This window comes from Rhinatrema bivittatum, chromosome 3 (genome assembly GCF_901001135.1).
Source record: "Rhinatrema bivittatum chromosome 3, aRhiBiv1.1, whole genome shotgun sequence".
Lineage (NCBI taxonomy): Eukaryota > Metazoa > Chordata > Amphibia > Gymnophiona > Rhinatrematidae > Rhinatrema > Rhinatrema bivittatum.
Window position 1 is genome coordinate 92,410,644 of NC_042617.1, and position 24,330 is coordinate 92,434,973.

Consider the following 24,330-nt stretch of genomic DNA (forward strand, 5'->3'; position numbering starts at 1 on the left):
CGCTAAGTAGATCCCATGCTACTGATGCCAGTAGTAGCAGAGGCCATTCCCTAAGTCAACTTGATTAATAGCAGTTAAAGGACTTCTCCTCCAAGAACTTATCCAAACCTTTTTTAAACCCAGCTACACTAACTGCACAATTCCAGAGCTTAATTGTGCGTTGAATGAAAAATAATTTTTTCTGATTAGTTTTAAATGTCTACTTGCTAAACTTCATGGAGTGCCCTCTAGTCCTTCTATTATCTGAAAGAGTAAATAACCGATTCACATTTACCCGTTCTAGACCTCTCATGATTTTAAAGATCTCTATCATATCCCCCCTCTGCTGTCTCTTCTCCAAGCTGAACAGCACTAACCTCTTTAGTCTTTCCTCATAGGGGAGCTGTTCCATCCACTTTATCATTTTGGTCACCCTTCTCTGTACCTTCTCCATTGCAACTATCTTTTTTGAGATGCGGCGACCAGAACTGTACACAGTACTGAAGGTGTGGTCTCATCATGGAACGATATAGAGGCATTATGACATTTTCTGTTTTATTCACCATTCTCTTCCCTTCCTGTTTAAAATTGTTTTATTGTCCTGGCTTCTGCCCACCAAAATAAACTCATATTTACCCAGAAAAATAATTAGTCAAATGTTTCCACTAATTTTCTCCTGTTTTTGTTCTTCTCATAATAAACCCTTATAAATTCCTGGGAAAAATGAAAACCGGAAATGAAAAGTCCCTACATGTAAGACAGGGAATGTTTGATATCTCAATCTCTCAAATTTACTGCTAGTGCTTTTCTTAGTACTTGCATTATGCTAAAAAGCACCTCCTTGTGGAGAATCCATAGGATGCAGTACATATAGGCAACAACTTGGGAGTTCTTTATAGTCATGCTGATAGAAATAGTCCCAATTGGGTGCTCTCTCTTTCAGCCACAGTTTCTTAGTTGCCAATTACAGCTTGTGATACTCAAGGATCTTCTCTCTATATAGATTTCACTTGGTAATGACACTGTTATGGTTTTCTCCTTCACCATTATGTTCAATTTTTTAGCATTGAGCTTTTTATTAGTTGGAATGTGAATTGTCTCAAATGACCACAATTTCTTCATTCTCGGCAATTCGGAGGATCATGATCACAGTGATTTTTGGTATAGCGATATTATAGTATTTACACAGTTTTGATGTGCTACCTTTTGTGCCTCACTGTATATAAGCTTTCTGACATCAGCATGAGATGTGTAACTGTTTCCAGAATCTGCCTTTGTCTATTTTCCCATTTTTTTTTTTTTTAATGTTGGCTGTGAATCATCTTGTCAGTAGTCTACAGTCCTATGCTACAACTGTCAGTCTCATCTTTACATCTAAGGTCATCTCTCCTTTGCCACTCCTGTCAGGCTTTGATCCAGGTGCAACTGCTGAAGTAACTCTTTATAATTCTCACTGTATTTGGGCTTTTAACAATTGTTTTTTCTTGAATGCTATGTCAACTGGCAGTTTGACAACTGTTCCCTTCTCCTCTGGGATTCATAATGCTCCGAGTCACTGCCTGGCTATTTCTGAAGTGGCATCCAGTTGGTGACTTGAAATTCATAAATCCAAGAAAAGTAGGAGTGGGACATTTCTCAGCAGTTAATTATAAATGTCAGTTTTTCTCAAGCGATAAGAAATAAAAGGCTCATGGAGACATCAACACTATGTGCTTCCCTTATTCTCCTTAGTATAAATTAAAGTGCTGCATCAGATGTAGATTGACAGTTTTAAAATAAATAGCATAATCTTTCAGAAGGTACTCCACTAAATTTTAACAGCTAAGTAAATTAGCCAGATAAGATTTATCCGGCTAACTTAAAGTCACTAGTTACCCAAATAACTTTAGATCTGCTATTGAGCAGGTCTAACTTTATCAGTTAACTTAGCCAGGTAAGTCCAAATATCAGCACTTTTCCAGCTAAGTTAACTGGATAAATAACTCCTCACCAATCCATCCACATCCCGCTCAACACTTTATCAGCTGGATATTCAGCTGCTATTACTCCAGCTAAGAAGCCTCTGTAAGTTGTAGCATACTTACAGTTTGAAGAGAAGGAAATGGGCAGTTATCAGACACAGACGACTCCTCTTCTAAAATATTTGCTGAAACAGACACAAAATATTGTTAAAAGAATTTATCAAACAACACTATAAGGGGTTCAAGCCATACAATAATATCCTGAACCCTGCCTAAGTCCCCATGGCTGGTAGTTTTGGATTATTTTATGAAACCCAAGATGGGTCTGAAAAAACTATTGGAAATTCTGCCTTGTTATGCTATCACTGTTTCTCATTATTCTAAGTCATTATAAAGGCTTTGTATGAGATCATGTTATAGCCAGGGGATGGCCATTTATATTCCTATCAATGAAGTGAAGTGTTTGCCACAGAATTCCATGCCAAATAGGGACGAGGGTAAATGCCAATAAAGCTAAGAAGCGTTAACTGATACCAAGTATATAGTATAGCAAGATAATAGGTGCAATAGAAAACTCAAATTACTTTTATCAAAAAGTCCTGCAACATTACAGGCATTCCCCTCTCCTCTGCAGTGAATGCACCATAGTCAATTTCTATATGCAGCTACTGAGATTTCAGTAAGAAAACCAACTATTGTTCATTCCAGACTGATTAACTGAGGCCCACGTTAAGAGAAACCACAGCTGAACTAAAAACTAAACCCAGGACTTGACTCCTCGTGGTGTAGCTGGAGTCCCAGAGTATTAACTCCTTCATGAATAAGCAACAATACTTCTGTAGCAAAACAGCAATAAAAGTCTTACAAGACTGACACTTTTCAGCCTTCAGATTTTTAAATTGATACTTACCAGAATGGTCTTTAAACTTCAGTGCAGTTGCATGAGCCAGCTAAAATAAGCAAAAGAAAATGTACAAAGCAAATATTTTAGAAAAAACATAGTATATAGAAAGACAAAAACCTTGTAAAATTATCTTCTTTTCTAAACGCATGAAATTATTTTTATTACCTATTAAATTAAATTTATAAATTGTAGAGATATTTTGATATTAGATATGCACTGCTACTATTTTAAGGACAGAATGAGGCTTTGACAAAATATAGGTAATACAATAGTACAAATCATATACAGCAGATGTCTGATATTTTACCTAAACATGAAAAATTTGTGACATCAGTCTTGTAGCTAACAAAAAAAAAAAAAGCAATTAAAAAGGACAAATTTAATCTTACTTGATAATTTCCTTTCCTTGAAACCTGCCATACCAGTCAAGTAGGTTATTTATTTATTTTATTTTATTTATTTAACATTTTTTATATACCGACAGCTGTTTGCACATCGTATCAGTGTACATTTAACTCAGAACTAACAGGCGGTGCTTTTACATGGAACAGAAAAAAGGTTATACTTTCTTGCTAGAAGACACAGACATATACAGCCTATGAGTTGATGCAATAATGAACCTTTTCAGTTAAGCTTTGTTGAAGCTAATTATCAGAACAGCAAACAATAACTTTTATAATTAACTTTAGAAATAGGAGCTACTCCAAGGCTCTCTCTTTTATCCTCCTCCCCTCTGAGAAGAGATAGCTTGAAGACGGAAACAGACTAAGATTCTGCTACCTGTTTTTCTAAGTACTTTCGTCAGCTGCCCTGGGAGGATTCTGGACTGGTAAAGGCAGGTTTCAAAAAAAGGAAATTAGGTAAGATTAAAATTCTTCTCTCATCTTTCTGCCATAGCAATTCAGACAAGTAGAATGTACCCAAGCTTGTGGGAGGAGGTCCAAGACCTCTGCTCCAAAGGCAAAATCACTTAACTCATACATCCAAACGGTAATACTTAGCAAAGGAATTCAAAGACAACCAAGCCACATTCTTGCAAATATCCAAGAATTAGCCCAGGAAGCCACTTGCGCTTTTCACTGAATAGGCTCTCAGCCCTTCTGGAACTGGTAGTCCCTGGCCAATGTTTGCTTTGCCAATAACGTCTTTAATCCATCTGGCTATAAAGGACTTAAAAGTCCCCTTGCCCTTATGAGGCCTGCTCAGCAGGTCAGTCTGTCCAATTTTTGAAGGTAATTGATCACTTTAAGATATATCAAAATGGTTCTATGTATATCCAATTTATGTAGACTTCTATTCTCATCCTTACATTCCTTTCAACTAAGCATTGGTAAGAAAACTGACTGTTTTCAGGGAGAGTTTTTAGGTAAGAAAGAGGGCATGGAATGAATCACTACTTTTTCCTCTGAAATCAAGTATGGATCCCTGTAAGATAGGGTCTAACACCAAGATGGATCTCACTAAACAAACTGCCACAAAATATAGTCTTCAAGGACAAATCCTTTAGAATTGCCGATTTGAGGGACTCAAAAAGAGTTCCTTCTAGAGCCCTCAACAGCAGGTTGAGATCCCAAGGATTTACTGGATGAAATGGAGGTTTGAGTTGCTTTATATCCTTCAAATATCAAGCCATGTACGGATAGGCTACCATCTGAATCTTCAGAAGCGCGAAACAAGGCACTTTTTTCAAAGCCATTTTGTATAGATGCCCTGAAAAGGGAAGACATCTGCTTCTGACACCAAGCATCAAACATTCTCCAGACCTATACACAGCTAAAATGGACCACTTCCTAACCCTCAATATGGTTGCAATCACTGGGGTCAACAAACCTCTCTTATGTTAGCAAGCCCTTTCAATGGCCACACCATAAGTGAGAACTTAAGCATAACAGTCACTTGTCTGTCAGCAGCTGTAGAGTTTCCTCCACCCTAAGGCATAGTAGATCAGTGTACCATGGGTTCCTTACCCAATCCAGAGCTAATATTAGACCCAGGGACAGATTATCCTCTATTCTTCTTAGCACTCTTCCTATGAGTGACTACAGAGGAAATACAAAGAGAAGGTGGATTTCCAGCCACAGCTGAATCAGGACATCTATTCACATAGCACCTTTTCTACAACTGATTTGGAATTCTGCTTTGTTACCATGTGATCCACTGTGGTCCAACTAATGGGATGGCTCATTCCCCTGGATCTAAAAAATACCCACTGAGAAGTCTGTTTTTACATGGTTTTTCCAGTTATGTTCCACACTATGTGTTTCACAAAGAATGCAAAGAAAATCTAATTTACCATCTCTACATTGTACACACTTAAGTGAGGTTTGTGACAGAGCTATTTCTGTAGCTGGTCCTAAATTATGGAATACAATGCCTGAAGTCTTAAAACTAAGCTAATGATTTTAAACCATTTAAACGTGCGTTAAAAATATGTCTCTTTAAATTAGCCTTTGATACTAAGTAAGAGTTTCATTGATATTTACTTTTGTATCTTGAGTAAGGTATATTATTGTAATTTGTCATTTTATATGTTCTTGTGTTTTGTTTTTTTGTAAAACGCCCTGATCACTATGGAAAGACAGTATATAAAAATCTGCACTGCCAAGTATATGTCTGTCCATTCCATCAAGATAGTCATCTTTCAGGAGATCAAGACATTTTTGGCGCCCCTTGTCTTTTCACATATGCCACTGCTGTCGCACTGTCAGATAAGACTGAGCTCTGCTCGCTGAATCAATGTGAGGAAGGTCAGAAGAGCTAGTCAAATGGCTCTGATTTCCAAACTGTTGATGGACTAACTTCGCTTCCTGTTTTGACTACAGGCCTTGTGCCACCTAGTTGCAACAATGAGCTCATCAGCCTCTTAAACTGGCATCTGTCAATACTACTATCCATGTTGGGATCTCCACACATCCCTTTTTTTAGGTTGTCCTTGTCAAGCCATCACTGCAGACTCTTCCTAACTAGAGGCAGAATAAGTAAGCACACTTCAAAACTGGGAGAAAACAGGGACCATCTCAACAGAAGGGAGTCAGAAGAGGTTGCCTATGTACTCTCACCCAGGTGACCAATTCTAGGGCTGCTGTCATGAAACCTAAGACCTGAAGAAAATCAAACACTAGGAGATGGACTCACTGACAACAATCCTCTTAACTGGAGGTGTATCTTACAGATTCTTTCCAGTATTAAGAACATTTCCCCCATGGCAGTGTCTAATTGCACTCCCAGATACTCCAAGGAGTGAGTGAGACTCAATTTGCTCTTTGAAAAATTCACCACCCAACTGAGCAATTGCAAAACTTGGACTCCTCTGGCAGCTGCTGACCAATTCTCTTGTTCTGACTTAGCTCTGATAAGCAAAGTCATCCAGATAAGAGTGTACTAGTATGCCCTCTGCTCAAAAAAAGGACACATCTACCATTATTACCTTGGAGGTGGTTTGCGGTGTGGTAGCCAGACCAAATAAAAAGCTCTGAACAAATCATGACTCTTCACCACCACAAACTGAAGGTATATTTGAAGCTCTCTACTGATGATAAAATGCAAATAAAGCTTCTGTCAGATCTAGGGATGAGAAAAACTCTTCCTTTCTCATCACCATTAGCAACCACAAGGTCTCCATATGAAAGTGAGGTACCTTGAAGCATTAACTGACCCCTCTGAGGTCCAGAATGGGTCTAAAAGTACATTCCTTCTTTGGAACCAGAAAACAGAATACCTTCTCTGGCCAGAAACTGAACTACTTCTCCCAGATGCACAATCTTAGCAAGGTTGACTCTATTGCTGCCTTTTTTGCCTTGGACTGACAAGGGGAGACAAATAAGGTATCTGAAATGGGAAAGACCAACTCCAGAACATAGTCATTTTACATATCATCCATCATTCACTGGTCTGTTGTAATGTGAGTCCATTCCAGATAAACCTGGCAAGTCTTCCATCCACTAGAATCATTGCAGAGGACCACTGGTCTGCACTGCATGGAGCTATTTAGTCTTGATGAACTTGCCCCATCTTGAGAATTTCCTTTCCCTCCATGAAGGATGACGTTTTGTGGCCCCATAGGACTTGTAAAACTGAAAATTGCATCCAGGACTGTAATGTATTGAGTCTTTAAATCATTGCCACCACATGGGCCTCTTAGCTGCCCTTCAGTGATTATCCTGTGGCAATCTCTGGGGTCTTTCCTCTTCCATATCTTTCACCAACTTCTCTACCAAAAAATGGGTTGACTTTGAAAGGTAGCTTCCTCAAACGAGATTCACGTTATTAACTAATTAGTCTCAGTTTTCATTATGACCACGGCCATAACTGAAACCCTAATCAAGCCATACTGCGAGTCCGCCATGATACCTGTACCTGACTCCATCCAGGCCAACTTAGAGTCAAATGAGTTCCAATACCCATCCAAGGCATCTGGAGGCTCTTACACCCATCTCAGAGCTCAGGCCACATATCCCCACACACTGAAGCCTGCAAGGCTAAGACTGATGCCTCAAAAGACTGAACAGAGATTCAATTTTCTTGTCTTAAGATTCCCTAAGAATCGTACCTACTTCCACAGGGATCGTGGTGTTGAGAGTAATGTGGTGACCAATGTGTCTTCCTCAGGGCCGAAAGAAACATCTCTAATCACTTTTCCCACCTTCAGATCAGTATCAAAGATTTCCCATTCCACAATAATTATGTCTGATAATCATGTGGAAGGGAAAGAACTTTGAAAGTTTCTTGCAGCCCTCCAGAATGGGATCCTCTAATTTTGGATTTCTGGTCTGCTGATCAGAAATTAAGGAATTTCAGCACTTGGAATAGGAGCGGCACTAATTCCTTTCTTCAAGTAGTCGGAGGACTCCTCAGTATCTGCTGAGCTAATTTCCCCTTCCTCCTCTCCCAGAACTTGCAACAGATTGTTTTTTTTGCCCATCCTGGGGCAAACTGACTGGATATAAGGATCTCCTTGAGGACAATGTTTATTTGTGGGTGGGGGGGGGGGGGGGGGAGTTCCGATTCCCCAAAGAATGCAGAGTTAGAGAGATGTCTTGAGCATCAACAATCTTGTGTTCCTCAGGCCTGCCCTGCAGAAGAAAGGCTTTGTGTAAAAGTAGTACAAACTTTGGGAAAAAAGGACATCCAATCAAACTCCCCACAGGAGCACCCAAGCCTTCAGGAGACAGTTATGGGGGGAGCCTCCTGATGAAGCAGCAGTTGACAGATGGTGCCAGGCTCTCCCTCTCATGTTTTTGCTGCACACTTAAAATTGAGGCATCGCTCACAAAATACTGCCCAGGTTCTCTGGCTGCCACAGCAGGCCGAGCTCTGATCCTCCATGTAGTCTCCCATGCAGGCTGCTACACACACACACTCTCTCTCTCTCTCAGCCCTCAGAGGAACCCCAGGAGTGGGCTCCACCCATGCAGCAATTTTAGGCCCTCCATGCTTCCCTTTCCCCCAACAGCCACAGCAGCCACCAGAATTGCAGTAGATCCCTCCCGCCCCCCCACGTATTTTAAAAAAAGTAACTTGATCGGTTATCCTGCTCAATGCATAGACTCAATCAGGGAGGGAACAGGAACAGCAACACAATATCAGGTCAAAGAAGGAGAGGGGGGGAATGAAAAGACATCAAAAGGCTACAGCTCTGAAAGGAAAATTTCAATCTCTAACAAGGTTGGAGTTCTTCACAGCTTCAGGCTACCTGAATCTACTTCAACCCTTGGGTACTACTGGGATCTAAAAATGAGGGTCAAATGGAAGCCCTCCAAATACTTCCAGACCACATATGTCTGTACATGCTGATGACAGAAAAATACTGACAAGATTAACTACTGCACTAGCTCATGTATTATGAATATCACATAAAACTTGTAGCTGAGTCCACCTACTGGCAGGGAGGCAAAACCTACTTCCTTAGTCCAGACAAGAACACAGATTTAAGGAATCATAGTTAAGAGAAGAAATTCAAATAAGTAGAAAGAACAAAACTGAATAGTAAGACACCCTGAAAAAGGACTGAAACTAGATTCGGGCAGAACAAGTCTGTCTGCAAAAGTTCAGTCCACTGTAATGGATATAAAATATAAGTAAGATATAATCAGTATATGGGATAAATGCAGATTTGTATTCTTTACCTTGGGGCAAACATTTTAAATATTATACCATATACTGCCCAATTTCCAATTAGAACACTATGTCTTTTCTGCTTTGCTTGGTTCCTAAACTGACCCTCAACATGCTACCACATTTTTTAGGTTGAGGGTGGGGTAATAAATGTGGAACACTTGTTCCAGGACTATTAATAGGGAATGAAGGACTGTACAGGAGAAGGCACAGCCTGCAAATGCCTTTCCTCTGGCCTTCAGCAGTCCCAGATGTGCCAACCTGTGGTAGTTCTGGGTTCCTTAAGTTTCCCTTTCCTCCACTTCTGCCATAATGTAGACAGTGGCCACTGTGAACCCATAAGTTGGACTATGGCGATAAGAAAAAAAAAATTAATATCAGCTGGAGTTGGGTGGGAACAGAGGCAAGGGATGCACAAGGCCAGCCACTCGGGGTGGGGGTGGGCAAGTGTCAATTTCTAGAATGCACTGGTGGATGTATCCTATGAGACAACACTCCTCCACCCCCCTTTTCCTCCCTTGGTAGATGATGTGTATAGAAGTCTCCTGCAAAAAAACTTTTTAAAACTCCTGTCTCAAAATATGCAAGCTAATACCATCAAGTAGTACATTCCTTATTTTGTAATAAAATGTTATCTGAGAAACAATTTAAACTAATGGGTCTGGCATATATCTCCTGCAGAATGGTCTATGCAATAGAAAGAAAAGCGCGAGTCAATCAAATTCACTTTTTTTCTGATGCATAAATTCTCTTGATGAGGGAGATGAAAGGCCTCATGAGTTTGAACTGAGTTCCAATATATATGGCATTACTTAATATTCTTTCAGAAAGCAAAATTTGCCAACCTTTGTCGTTTCTGGCTTTATTTTCTGGCTCAGCTTCTCTTTGCTTTTTCTTATTCTTTGTTCCAGGCATGTAGTCATTCCTTTTTTTTCAATCTCTCTCTCTCCCTCTTTCTGATGTGTGTCATCTTGCTTTTTCCTTTCTCTTCTATGTTTTAATTCTGTTGGTTTCTTCTGTGGCCTCATCACCTATAGCAGTGTATTATCTTTTCATTCCTTTTGGTCTCTCCCTTCCCTCACTTTCTACTATACTTATTCAAGTCTCCTAAATTTTGCTGGAGTCTCAACAGTAGAGCACCTAAAACTTCATTTAATAGTGGTCTTCAGCAAAATCTGTAATCTCCAGCAAAATTCTGGAAAATCCTTATCACAATTCTTATTCCCATTCCTTTCTCCTATTCCCTTATTATTCATTCTCCCCTGGTCATACCCCCTGCCTTCTCATTCTCCCATCTTCATTCCTTCCATTTTTCCTGCTTTCCCCATCTCTCATGCTTCCTTCATTTCCTCTCCTCCTTCTCCCTTTCTTTTTCTTGCTTAGTAACGGAAATTATAGGGCGAGAGCTTTAAAAATCACCCTATCCATAATTGGCCCAATACTTTCTGGTGGAAAATGATTGGCCGCAATCCTTCCTAGGGGTAGAGGGGAGGGATAAGGCACTGAGAGATAATTTAGCAGTAACAAGCAGACAGGAACACTTCCCAAAAATCAAGCTGTCTATAAACCCTGCCTTTATCCATTTTTCAACAAAAAATGATGGTCTCATGAGTATGAGAAATCTTCATACGCCACTGTTTACAAGTAGGAAGGGCAAGTAATAAATGTTTTTAAATAAATAAAAAGGCAAGCCTCTTATACCCCTGAATTGCTCAATCACACTGTGGCTCTTAGCTCTGACAAGACTGCAATGGGGATGTCTGCTTACTTTTAGTAAATGCAGCTGATAATAAGTAAGTTCTTTAACTGGGATCTCAAACAACTCCAAAGACTCAGAATCATGTTTCTGTAATTAAAAAGAAAACCCATTTACATTAGTAAGAAATTTGCATTAATAAATTATATATATTTAGTTAAAACAAAATCAGTACTTTCATAAGAAACTTCAATTAGTTGTTTCCAATATATTGTCAGGACCAAGGTGTGCCAAGACATGCACATGGGTCACAAGCAAAGTATCACTGGAAAATCAAGAGCAATATATAGGGCACACTACATAAAACAAATTAACTGTTGTTATGCCTTCTAAAAATGAAGAGTTTCAGTAATACATTTGTAATAGTTAACTGTAAAACAAAGTTAAGTTGTGAACCTGGTTGTAGATCCAGTCATTTTACTATAGCTCTTAGAGTTTGAGCAGAATCAGTAACAAACAGAATTGGCTTCACACTATTTTACATTTGTCAATATTGCAGTCAGTGTTTTTCTATTCTAGCCTACAAACAGCAAAAGGAAAAAAATCCATAGATATGAGTTAATCCTGAATCTATACTGGTTCAACACACACTTTATGGTTAAACAATTTTTATTGGTATTTGCAAATGTAACAACAAACATCTATCAACACACACTTTAAAGAAACCAATAAACTGATCTCACAGTGGCCTAGTATACTGAATCTGTATGCAACTGTAAACTACATTTGTGTATGGAAGTTTTAATGTTGAGATCAACAGTAATGTCGGCAAATTGGCAGTCATATATCAATGAATGAAACTACACTTGTGAATTATTTCCCAACTTTTTCCCCTCAATTTATTATAAGGTAAATAATAGGAAGGTAAAGTAGGAAGTGCAATAGTAAGTGTGAGATACCATTTCATTCTTCAAATTTCTTCTTAACAGAGTCCCTCATCCTTTCTTTTACAAAGTGTAAAATAAGTGTATATCTTATAGTTTTATACCACTAACAGCAGAAAATTAAGAATAATGGATTTCTCTCCAACTAGCAATTAAACCACAATAAGTCTGATCTGGGCAAACACTGGTACTACTACTACTACTACTAATCAGTTTTACAGCACTATGAAGTACTGTACTATGCAGATACATATAAGGATAAATCAGTGGAATAAGCAGATATTTTTGTACTTGGGGCAAGTTTCTGACTTCAGTTTCTACTACAGCTGGCCAAGGGAGTTATCCCCCACCTGAGCAGTCAGGGGTCAAGTAGTAAGTTAGGGCTGGACAGGCCAGCAGGTGTTTTTGTTTTCTCTGCCTCATGTGAGTTATACTTTTGTGAGCTGGCCTCAATGGGAGATAAAATGGAGCAGGTAATACAGGTCCTGGCCACAGGACAGCAACAGTTGCAAAACGCTGTACAAACACATATAAACAGCAACAGTTACAGTGTAGCAACAAGGTGTATTCTTAACTCAGCTAGCTGAGGCCCTGCAATCAGCTATGCCCAGAATATCTCAGACACCTTTACCTTCGCATATCCTGTTTAAAAAGAAGGCAGGAGAGGACCCGGTCTTTCTAAAGTACTCTGAACTGATTGCCTGCCTATCGGCCTGGCCAGAGACCAGTTGGATAACTTACTTAGCTAATTTGCTCACAGACAAAAGTCAAGTGGCATCCTAGGCCACTAATCCAGATGGGAGGGCTTCCTTTGAGGACTTGAAGACCACTATAGTAGAGAGAGTGGAGTACTCCCCGAAATATTATCGGCAGAAGTTCCTATAGGCAGCCCTTCAGCCTGGGGAGAGCCCCAGAAACCTCTCATCGTTTAAAGATGCTAGGTGGAAGTGGCTCCAGCCGGAGCCAAGGTCAGGACTAGAAGTGGCTCATTAAATACTCCTGGAGCAATTCCTAGACTGTCTGGACTGGCCCATGTGGAATTAGGTCTGCCGACACACTGGGCTCACCTGGGAGAGAGCCCTGGAAGTGGCAGAAGCCTTCCACCAGGCACAGTCCATGCCTGCTGGCATAAGAAGCTTGGAGAGACAACCCATAACAGTGCCCTGGTGTGGTGCAGAAGATGATGGACCTTAGCAACAAACCTCTGAGATGGGGGCTTGGTCCTAATCCCGGGTTCCAGATGCCAATCTCGTCCATGTTTTAACTGTGGACATAAAGGACACTTGGCAAGGGACTGTCTGTATGGCCAAAGCAAAGCTTTGGATGTTATCCTGGTCACTCAGCCAACACCCGAGGAAGTAGACATACTTAAAAATCCTCTGAAGCAGTGACGACCCCCAACCCGAAAGAAAAAGGGGAATACAGAGAGACGGGAACAGTCCAGAAGTGGGGCTTTGCAGACCCTCTCTTTTTGTGCCCTTTGTGCAGAGAACGGGCATGAAGACTGCTGTCCATGTAGGCAGCTGGAAATTGAAGAGACTATCAAGGAACCTGGTAGGGCAGAAACCCGATCGGCCCTACGGGAATGAGCTTTCTGTAAAACAGAAGGTCATGCAAAGGAAGAATGTCCTTAGCTAGATGATCTGGAGTGCGAATGCAAGTTAGCAGAGCAACGCAAGAAAGAGCAAAAAACCAGGGACAGAGCCTCAGAACGATAACATGTGGGAACATGCTTGGGATCAAAAGTTGTCAAAGCTCCAATTTTGTGGATGTCCTGCATGCATGACCTAAAGACTTTATAATCCAGGTAGAACTGGAAGGAGCTTCTACCCAGGCCTTGGTGGATTCTGCCTACAGCAAAGCACTCATTTGCCAGGACTTACTGTGTCAAGGACAAATCAACTATAAGAGGAAAAAGCATTATCATGTATACATGGAGACGAACAGAAGTATTCAACCTCTCAAGTGCTCGTGACAGCTGCAGGACAAGCAGTCCTAGAAGGGGGTGTCCTTCCCAAACTCTCGTACCCAGTAATCATCGGTCGAGGTTATCCTTATTTTGCATCCGTATGGATAGTGGGGACAGTACGACAGGAGGGGAAGTGCACTGGAAATCGAGCTGGGGTATATCCCAGGTACATCTGGATGCTCGACCTGGCAAGGCCGAGCTGAGGGGGGAGAGTATGTGACTGAGTGTACAGACAACTCCTTCATTCTCTACCTTGAGGAGCCCAGTCAGATATTTAACCCAATCGTCCTTAAGGCAGAACACTTCAAGGGATTATAGATGAAAGAAGGTTCCCTTCACGCTATCATAAGAACCCAGGCCTAGAGAGCTAGGTGGGCTCCAGGGAGCTGGTAGGACCTCACGATACACTCAAGACAGTGGACATTTACCTCTTAGCTATGCATGATGCAAGGTGAGCTACTATTTTGATTCTTGTATCTTTGAAGCCCTGTAAATACTTGTACTGTAACTAAACTGACCCGATCTAATTGCATTCCTGCAGCCACATCAGGCCTGAACATGCTTCAGGGAGTGACAAGTGAAGTGATTATATTTGGGGATGACACAAATATTCAGGGTAGTTAAAATAGATTAAGAGGAACTACAGAAGAAACTTGCAAGACTGGAGAATTAAGCTTTTAAACGGCAAATGAAATTGAATGTGGAGAAGAGCAAAGTGATGTACATAGAGACAAATAACCCTAATTTTAGATGCACAATGAATGGTTTGCACTAGGAGTAACCACCCATGAAAAGGATCTTGGAGTAACTGTGACCAGTATATTGAAATCCTCAGCTCAGTGTGCGGCAGCGATGGTCAAAAAAGTAAACAGAATGCTAGGAATGGAGAACAAAAAGATCATAATGTTTCTGTATAGATCCATGATGCAGCTGCAACTTGAATACTGTGTGCAACTCCATCACCTCATCTCAAAAAAGATGTAGCAAAATTAGAAAAGATACAGAGAAGGGAAGCAAAAATGGTTAAGGGAATGGAATAGCTCCTTTATGAAGAAAGCACAGTTGCTTACCTGTAAAAGGTGTTCTCCTAGGAAAGCAGGATGTTAGTCCTTACATGTGGGTGACATCATTCGATGGAGCCCAGCACAGAAAACTTTTGTCATACTTTCTAGAAACTATGGCCAGCAGACTGAGCATGCCCAGCCTGCTACTATCCACGCGACCACGCGAGGTCCCTCTTCAGTCTCGTGGCATAGCAAAGAGACAAGCGAAAAATAAATAACAAACCGAAGGTGAACTCAACATTGTGGGGAGGTGGGCGGGATTCCTGAGGACTAACATCCTGCTGTCCTAGGAGAACACCTGTTACAAGTAAACAACTGTGCTTTCTCCTAGGACAAGTAGGATGGTAGTCCTCGCATGTGGGTGAGTACAGAGCTCCAGACCGCTCCTTTCAACCGGAGAGACCAACAGCAGCCGAACAAGGGGCCAAAGGACACAACACAAGTGCGGTGCTGTGGGAAAAACAGGTGGTGGTCTGGTCCCACATAGAGCATGAGTGAAGAGAGTTGGGTTCAAGTCTGGAACAGGTTACGCAGGACAGACTGACCAAAGGCACTGTCCTGATGGCTATACCTGTCAAGGCAGTAGTGAGCTGCGAACGTGTGGAGAGAATTCCAGGTCGCAGCCCAGCAAATTTCAGCGACAGGGCCATATGCATATGGGCCACCGATGCTGCCATGGCCTGACGGAGTGAGCTTTCACTTTGCTGGCCAGCTGGAGGCCTGCCTGTGCATAGCAGAAGGCAATGCAATCCACCAGCCAGTTCGACAGGGTTTGCTTAGCCACCGCCGCCCCCAGCCTGTTGGGGTCAAAAGACACAAAGAGCTGGGTGGACTGTCTGTGGCTCACTGTGTGGTGTAGGTAAAAAGCCAGTGCCCGTTTACAGTCCAGGGTATGGAGAGCACATTCCCCTGGGGAGGGGGGGGGGGGGGGGGGGGGGAGAAATGAGACCTCGGGAAGAAGGTGGGTAGAATGATTGACGTGAAAATCTGTCATCACCTTGGACAAGAATTTAGGTTGCGAACGCAGGACCACACGATCGTGGAAGAACTTTTGTGTGTGGTGCGTACGTAACCGGGACCCGAAGCTCACTGACCCTATGAGCGAAAGTGATTGCCATCAGGAATATGACTTTCCAGGTGAGGAACTTCAGACCACAGGACTGCAGGGGCTCAAAGGGATGCCGCATCTTTCTTGCCAAGACCACATTGAGGTCCCAGGACACTGCTGGAGGCCGAAGAGGGGGTTTCAATTTGAGGAGACTCCACATGAAGCGGCCAACCAGAGGCTGGACCGAAATGGGTGTGCCAGCGACACCTCGGTGGTACTCACTGACAGTGCTGAGGTGCATTCTGACGGAGCTGGTCTGTAGCCCAAACTCAGACAGGTGCCACAGGTAGTCCCAGCAGCCGGGGAGAGAGCATGAGAAGGGTCCAAACCATGCCCTCTGTGTACCAGATGGAAAAGCGTTTCCACTTGGAGGTGTAGGACCTTCCTAGTCGAAGGTTTCCGGGACTCGATCGGGACCCTAGAAACAGTCCAAAAGCTGTAATGGCTGGAGGATCATGCGCTTAAATTCAAGCCGTGAGGGCTAGCACCTGGCGGTTCGAGTGGCGCAGAGTGCCCTGGTGCTGCGATATGAGGTCCCGGAGGAGTGGGAACCAAACCTGCCAAGGTCAAGAGGGTGCCACAAGAATCATGGTCCCCCCCTTTCTCCTGAAGCTTCGACATTGAGAGGAGTGGGAGCAGCGAATATACATATAGGAGGCCCTGCCCCCAGTGAAAGGAGAAGGAAGTGCAGGCTGGATGGCTGTTCCCTGTTACTAGGGAGCAGAACCTGCTCACCTTGTGATTGAGAGGTGAGGTGAACAGGTCCCCATCTGGTGTACCCCAGCGGCGGAATAAGTCTGCCACTACCGCAGGGTTGAGGGACCATTTGTGTGGCTGGAAGAATTGGCTGAGGCGGTCTGCCAATGTGTTGAGGTGACCCGGCAGGTAAGTCGCCCGCAGATACATCCCTTGGGGGGAGGGCCAAGTTCCAAACCTGCACTGCCTCCTGGCAGAGGAAGAATGAGCCCTTTGCCGCCCTGTTTGTTGATGTACCACATTGCGACATGGTTGTCCGTTCTGATCAGGACTTTCTTGGATGACAACTGATCCCCAAATGCCCACAGGGCATACCTTATCGCCCGAAGCTCCAGAAAGTTTATTTGGCAGCATGTTTTGGCGGTTCTCCACAGGCCCTGAGTGTGCAGACCATTCATGTGGGCTCCCCAGCCCTGAGAAGCATCGGTGGTGAGGGTCACCTGAGGCGGCGCAGGCTGGAAGTGAAGTCTGCATTCTAGATTGGGGAGGGCTTCTCACCAGGCCAAAGATAGCTTGAGAGGGTCCATGACTGATCAGAGCCTCTAGATCCTGGGATGCTTTTTACCACTGAGACCGCAAGGCCTACTGAGGGGTCTGCATGCAGAGGCGGGGCTAAGGGTGTCACATGGACGGAGGCCGCTATGTGGCCCAGCAGACGGAGGAGATGGGCTGACACTCTTCCGCTGATATGGATGAGGGTGGCCAGTGAGGAGAGGGCAACCGCCCAATCCTTGGGCAAGAAAGCTTTCACTTGTGCTGTGTCCAACCTGGCCCTATGAAGTCCAGCTGCAGGGACGGGCAAAGGTGCGACTTGGGGAAGTTGATCATGAACTCCAAAGTCCACAGGGTCTGAATCATCAGGGCCGGAGCTTGCAAGGCTCCTGAGCAGGAGTCGCTCCTGACCAGCCAGTCATCCAATATGGGAACACATGGACCGAGCGACGCCTGAGGTAGGCAGCCACCACTGCCAAGCATTTGGTGAAGACACAGGGGGGCTGACGCCAGCCCAAAAGGCAGCACTCTGTACTGAAAATGTGCATTCCCTACCATCCTGTGGTTGGGGATGATCGCAATGTGTGCATATGCCTCCTTCAGGTCGAGGGAGCAAAGCCAGTCTCCTCTTTGGAAGAGGGGGATCAGTATGCCCAGGGAGACAATCTTGAATTTTTCTCTTACGAGAAACTTGTTCAATACCCTGAGGTCAAGGATGGGGTGCAAGCCGCCATTACATTTTGGGATGAGAAAATACTTCGAGTAGACCCCAAAGCCTTGTGCTCAAGGGACAGGTTCCACTGTGCCCACTGTAAGAAGGGCGGAGAATTCTTGCTGAAGAACGACCAAGTGGGCGGATGAACCCTATAATGGATATGGGGGAGAGGTCTCCGGGAGCCGGCTAAAGTGCAGGCGGTAGCCCTGGCGGATGATGGAAAGGACCCAGCAGTCCGACGTGGTCCTCTCCCAACGCCGGGCAAAGCTGAGGAGCCTGCCACTGACGGTGGATCGGGTGACAGGGGAACTGCCAATTGACTCTTGCTCCCTCGCCACCAGTCAGAAGCCTATGGCCGGGGTCTGGGGGGCCCCTGTTGGTGGGAGCAACCCCTAGAACTAGTCCGTGGCGTGCGAGTCCAAGCGGCTGGAGGGTAATACTTCTGCTGCCGGTAGAAGGGCTTACGAGAACCTTGCCTGGAGGATTTCCTGGCTGAGGACGGCCCTTCTGAGGGACTAGCAGAGAGTTATGGAGGGCGTCATGATGGTCCTTCAGCTGTGCCATCATGTCCCGGACCTTGTCCCAAACAGGTTCTGCCTGTACAGGGGAGATCGGCAAGCCTATCCTGGACCTCCGGCCGGAGGTCTGAGGTCCTGAGCCAAGCCAGCCGTCTGGCACTGATGGCTATGGCGGTTAAGTGGGCTGCAGTATCAAAAACCTTGTAGGTGGAGGGCACCTTGTGTTTCCCTGCTTCCAGACCCAGCGAGGCAATCACGGCAAGCGCTTCCTGCTGCTGCTGGGGAAGGCCCTCTGCAAAATCCTTGACTTGCTTCCAGAGACTGCAGTTATATTATAGAGGTGGTAAGCCACAATGCGGGCGACCAACATGGCACCTTGGAAGATCTTTCTCCCTATGGCGTCAAGTTCCCTATGCTAATGTCCTGGAGGAGTGGAGGTATAGGTGCAGGAGCACCAGGCCTTTTTTTTTTTTTAGGATGGACTCCACTACCATGGATTGGTAGGGGAACTGCCTCCTTTCAAATCCCAGGGCCTGCTGCACCAAATAGGTGGAATCGGCCTTTATGTATACTGGGGAGATGGAAATGGGGTGTTCCCACATACAGAGGAGGAGTTCCTTAAAAATGTCGTGGATCAGAACTGCCATGATCTCTTTAGGAGCGTCAATGAACTGGAGCTCCTCCAGCATCTTGTGGCGCACATCCTCCTCCATAAGGAGCTGAAAGGGGATGGCCTCCGCCATAGCCCTAACAAACCCCGCAAACTACAGATCGGTGACAGAGGCCATTCCTCTGGGGGCGAAGGCTCCGAGAGTGGGTCGTCTGAGAACTCCGAGGATGAGTCTGTGGAGTTATCACCCCAAGGGTCATAAGGGCCCTCTTCCTCACTTGGGCCCGGACGCAGAGGGTGAGGGCCGTGAGGGGCAATGACCCTGGGCTCCGAGGGCTTCGGAGGGTGCAAGGGCACAGATGGAACTGACAGGACCCCTGGCATCGAGGGGGTCATTGGCCATGGCAAGCCGGAGGGGGCCCGGCAGCAGCTCAGGAAACCGTATCTGCCGCTCAGTTATGCAGCCATTAAAGCCTCGCAATGAAGAACCGATTCCATTGACTGAGACAAAGCATAAGGGCATACATTATGTCCAGGGGCGGATTGGCTTATCGGGGGATTGGGCATCCCCCGGTAGGCTGGTCGCTCTAGTCACGTGGTCTGCCGAGCGCGGCTATGACAGACCCGTGCTTGGCAGACCACATGGTATCTCCAGGGCGGCGAATCCCCGGGCCGGTCGTCAGCGGGAATCTGCCCCTGATTATGTCTCTTAAAAAGGCAGCTCTAGATTCTAAACGGACTACTTTGGGATTGCTGTTGTACCTAGCGCAATGAATATGTCCAGTACATAAAATTCAACACTGATGAATTGACTAAGTGCATATATTTCTTTGTTATATACATTCAGGGACCTTCCTTTTCGATTTAGCCAATTTTTATCCATAAATTCCTGGATTTTTCCAAAGATGAAAATTGGTTTAAACCGACTTTCACCCAGTGTGTCTTGAACAGCTGCAAGGGCAGCATTTCCAAACTTCTCCAAACCCAGTGTAGGCAGGACAGCCTGCTGTATTCAAGTCCTTCCCTCTCCCCTAAGCAGCAAAAATGTCTCAGACCTCCCCCCCACTGGCAGCCATGCTCTCTACAGGAGCCAAGAGGAGTCTTGTAGGATCATGTCTGCTGACCTCATCTCTGTGTGGTTAAAGGGGGATATGCAGGCTCAGTTCAGATGACCTCATCTCTGTGCACCCAGTAGCCACTAGTTAGGTGAAAGTTCTCAGCACATGGAGATGAAGTCACATAGAACAAAGGCTGCACGGCTCCCTCTGCTCCTGTAGGAGAGCGTGGCTGCCATCAGCAAAAGGGTTGGACAACTGGTTTAGATCTAGGAGAGGGTTGGAACCAAAGCATTGACCAGAGCATGGCTTCACAGTCACTCACCCAAGCACAGATAAGCAGCAGTTCCCCACCAGAAGTTTCTGGCAGGATCTCTGCCTCTCTGGTTCAGTGCAGACTCAGAAGTGCAGTGTAGGGCTGCACTGCAGAATGTGAGAACATGAGCATACTGCCAAAAATGGAGGGAGAAGAAGCCTGAGTCATCACAGTTGTAAGAATGAATGTTGGGGGGGGGGGGGGGGGGAGGGAGATTTTGTGAAGGAGAAAGAAGGAGATTGAAGGCTGAAAGGGAGGGGAATCTTGGGGAACAGGAGGGGGGGGGGGAGGAGGAGGAGAGTGGGAGAAAAAAGGGGAATGCTGGGGAGAGGGATAAAAGGGATCAGGATCACCTGAAGAATCATTTGAGGGGAGGTTATATACATGGGTTGGGAGGAAATGAGACAGAGGCTTCTGTCCACCAAAATAAATTCAGATATTCTCCCAAAAAGATGTTTTTTTTTAAACCACTGTTCCTTAAAAAAAAAAAAAAAAAAGTTCCTATATGTGCATTTTATTGATGTTTTATTATATTTTATTGTAAACTGCTTTGGGTTGACCTTCATTCAAGGAAGGTGGTATATAAATGTAACATAAGTTAACAAGGCACAAGCCACATGGTCCCCCCCACCCACCTTCTCGCAGCATGAAAAAAACTTCCCCGTTCTCTGCCAGAAAAGGATACAACTTGTTCATAGTCTTACTCCCTTTGAGATTCCCTTTGGGACGCCCATTCTGATAAGACTATCCACTGTTTGAGAGCAAAGGTAAAGCAGGAATAAAGACAAGAGCAGAGGGCACCCTCAGTAAGAAATGCAGAATAAATGTGAAGAAAGACAAAATTAGAACTCAGAACATGTAAGCTCTGAGGCAAGTGGGGAAGGGAAGATGAAAACAAAGGATTTGGCTGATTAGCTTCATAAATGTGTGTACCATGAAGGCACCAAATTTAGGCAGTGCTAATTCAAGCAATGAACATTTTCTAAAAACGGACCCATATAATCTGTTCCTAGAGATGAATATAAACAGTGCCTGCAACCTCCGGCGATTGTGCAATCATGGGAGAAACTGCACAATTAACTTGTTGCCACATATTTTATAATCTGCTATAAAATCATCATTCCTGAAACCTTTAACACCTCCATAACTCAATCCTTTGTACACAGCTGCAGGGAGCCTGCCTGCCTTCATTGTCAGCTCTTTCTGTGCTCCTGCTCCAGTCCCTACCCTCACAAGCAGCTTTTGCAGGGAACCTTCTCTTGTCATTCACCCACCCCCTTCCGCCTGTCTTGAAGTAAAAGCAGGAGAGGGGGGGGAGGTGATGAATTTGGAGTGGAAAGAGAAAGCAGTCAATGTTTCATACCTCAAAATTCACAAATTCTCAAACCAAAGATGATTTGGAAAATTCCTGGATAAGAGTGATATCCCCATAGAAGAAATTTGTCTTTATACAAAGATTCTTGCACCTGCATATGTGGCCAATCATACACCATTTACAAAGACCTGCATATGTTTTTGGAAGTCTGCAACTGCTAATATTCCATATCTGGAATAATTAATTTAAATTCATAGAGGCTTTGATGACAGACTACGCTGAAATGTTTCAGTATGAGCTAATTCAACCCCTTTTTGCATCAGTTACCATGTGTACAATATAACTGCACATATCTTGCTGTGTAATTAGCAGCATGACAAACTGCTGATACGGAGGACATTTTTGCATACATCTGTTCATATATTCAGAAAGACAAGGACTTTCTCAAGAAACTATAAAAAAAAAAAATGTTTGAACCATTTCAATTCAAAACAAATGTGACATTTCACAGACGTTTGCACATATGTTTTAACTTGATAAATCGATTTTTATACATGGTAACACACATCAAAAAAATCTTCACCATAAACTTATCAATTTATTATGAATTCACCATTTAAAAGGAGGAAGAGACCTCAGAGCCAAGCATGCATTTGTTTACCAAACATGAAAACATGCTTTGGTAGCTCTAATCTCTGGTCAATTTGGTGGCTAAGCAAATTCAGTGAACCTTATTTCAAAGTGCATCGCAAACTTTTTGTTTTGCATCCAATGCACACCAAACTTTGAGATAATGTAAAGTGTGTGGGAGGAGGGGTGGCATACTGGAGAAGACAGACAAGGGTATATTTTCCTGGATCCACATAAGCACCATTAGTTATGTGCAGAACTTCTAGTTTTGTATTTAGATCATTTTCAAAAGCATCAATCCATTGCTTCCATTACAATTTGGCATCCTTGTGGACATGTTGAAATCCTTGGCTCAGTGTGTGGCAGAGGTCAACAAAGCAAGTAGAATGCAAGGAAAGATTCAGAAAGGAATGGAGAATAAAATAGACAGACCATATTGCAGGAGTGGCCAACACAGGTCCTCGAGAGCCACAAACAGGCCTGGTTTTTAGGATCTCCACAATGAATGTGCAACCCCTAAAGCTGACAATAAAATTAGTGATCTAACTAAAAATATCAACAAGCATAGGAAATTACAGTATATTTTAAACACACTATACCTTTTTCATTGAAATACAACAAGTCAGGTCATGATATATTATGGGAACAAGATCCTTAGAGAGATGCACATCAAATTCAACATAAGCTGCTCCCTGTAAAACAAAAAAAATATTCCCTTCTCACAACCAAACATTTAACTGTGTAGCACTCAAAGGGGTATGTTCTGTGGAAAAAGTGCATGAAATCTTGAACAAAACTGTAAATAGCTATGGCAATTATAAAGCATTTGTGTAGTATATTATGGCCATATACTGTTATTTATAGGTAACATCACTGAACATAGAGCAAAACATATATTCTACAAATTAAGAATTAAATACATCATAGATAGCTATTTATAATAAAATCAAACCACACTAAATCTTTAAATGCTGCCTCTGTTTTGGAGAGGAACTTTGACTGATATACTATTTAAAATCAAACTGTTGACCTATGACTATTCTTTCAATATTTAAAATTCAATACTCATACTGAATACACAGAAAACAACTTTTGTATAATATAAATCCTGTAAAGGAATTAAATTAGATGCATCAATTTTACTTATTCAAGAGCCTAGTGGAGAAGGGATGAGAGATTGGTTAAAAGTGCCAGTTACCCCAATGATATTTTTCACATCAATCCCATTAAAGGTCAGAACGCTGGCGCAGCAATTCTATGTGCAAAAGATTTGTGGGTCAAGGTGGAGGCAATACAAAGATAAAGAAGGGAGATTCCTCTTTATGCAGTTGAAGATTAACAGATTCTACACTATTGCAAACATTTACTATAAATCAAGGTGAACTTTTCTAGCCAATCTCTTTGAAACCAGCAACATTTCAGAGGGGCCCCATCATTCTTTGGAGGAAAGGGGAGGGAGGAGGGGCAGATTTAAACCTAGCATTGAACCCAAGTTTAGACAACTCTGGATTAAAGGTAAGATTCCTTAATAAACACAGGGTTGTTTGAAAAGAATGGATTGTTGATTTCAGTTTGCTAAATGCTTGGTGATTCCTTTTCCTGAAAATTAGGGATTACTCACATTATCCCAAACCACAATTCCTACTCGCATATTGATTTTGTGTTTCTGGATAAGGTAACTATTCATGAAGCTATTTCAGGAACTACTGAGGCTATTGTGTGGTCCAGGTCATGCTCTGATCTTGACAGAGTTGTCCTGTGACCTAACAGTGTGGTAAAAAGTTAGGGTGACTGAATGATGGTCTCCTCAGGGATGATTCTATATGCTCCAGTAATTACAGCAAGAGACTGAAGTTTCTTTTCATTTCAATAAAACTGAGGACATTAGTCCACAAACTTTTTGGGCCTGCATGGAAGGTGATGATTAGAGGAAAGATTATATTATTGGCAGTAAAAAAAAATAAAAAAAAAATACAAGAGATTAATCATGTTCAACAAAATATTAAGAAGCTTGAAGGTCAACATAATATGTCAGACTCCTAAAACAATACTACTTAAATTAGAATCAATGAGGGGGAAGCTTAAAACTGTATGCTGATATTGAGTTTAAGCTGCAAAAAGACTAGGCAGTTGTATTAAACAAGGCTAGTGAATTATTAGCATATTTGAAAGGATTGATTATGA

At 43.2% G+C, this 24,330-nt stretch overlaps 1 protein-coding gene across 6 annotated transcripts in view; it reads right to left on the bottom strand.

Moving 5' to 3' along the window:
• The window catches only part of GPCPD1 (glycerophosphocholine phosphodiesterase 1), a 237,850-nt gene that overhangs the window by 86,697 nt on the left and 126,823 nt on the right, over positions 1-24,330 (bottom strand). For 4 of the 6 annotated variants that reach the window (XM_029593475.1, XM_029593474.1, XM_029593480.1 and 1 more), the window contains 5 exons: positions 22,746-22,838; positions 10,727-10,804; positions 9,804-9,989; positions 2,851-2,890; positions 2,064-2,125 (listed from right to left, as the gene is read on the bottom strand). In XM_029593475.1, coding sequence (XP_029449335.1) covers positions 2,064-2,125; positions 2,851-2,890; positions 9,804-9,989; positions 10,727-10,804; positions 22,746-22,838 — 459 coding nt within the window. The remainder of the gene's footprint in view (positions 1-2,063; positions 2,126-2,850; positions 2,891-9,803; positions 9,990-10,726; positions 10,805-22,745; positions 22,839-24,330) is intronic. The other 2 variants (XM_029593478.1, XM_029593477.1) reach the window with 1 other exon arrangement.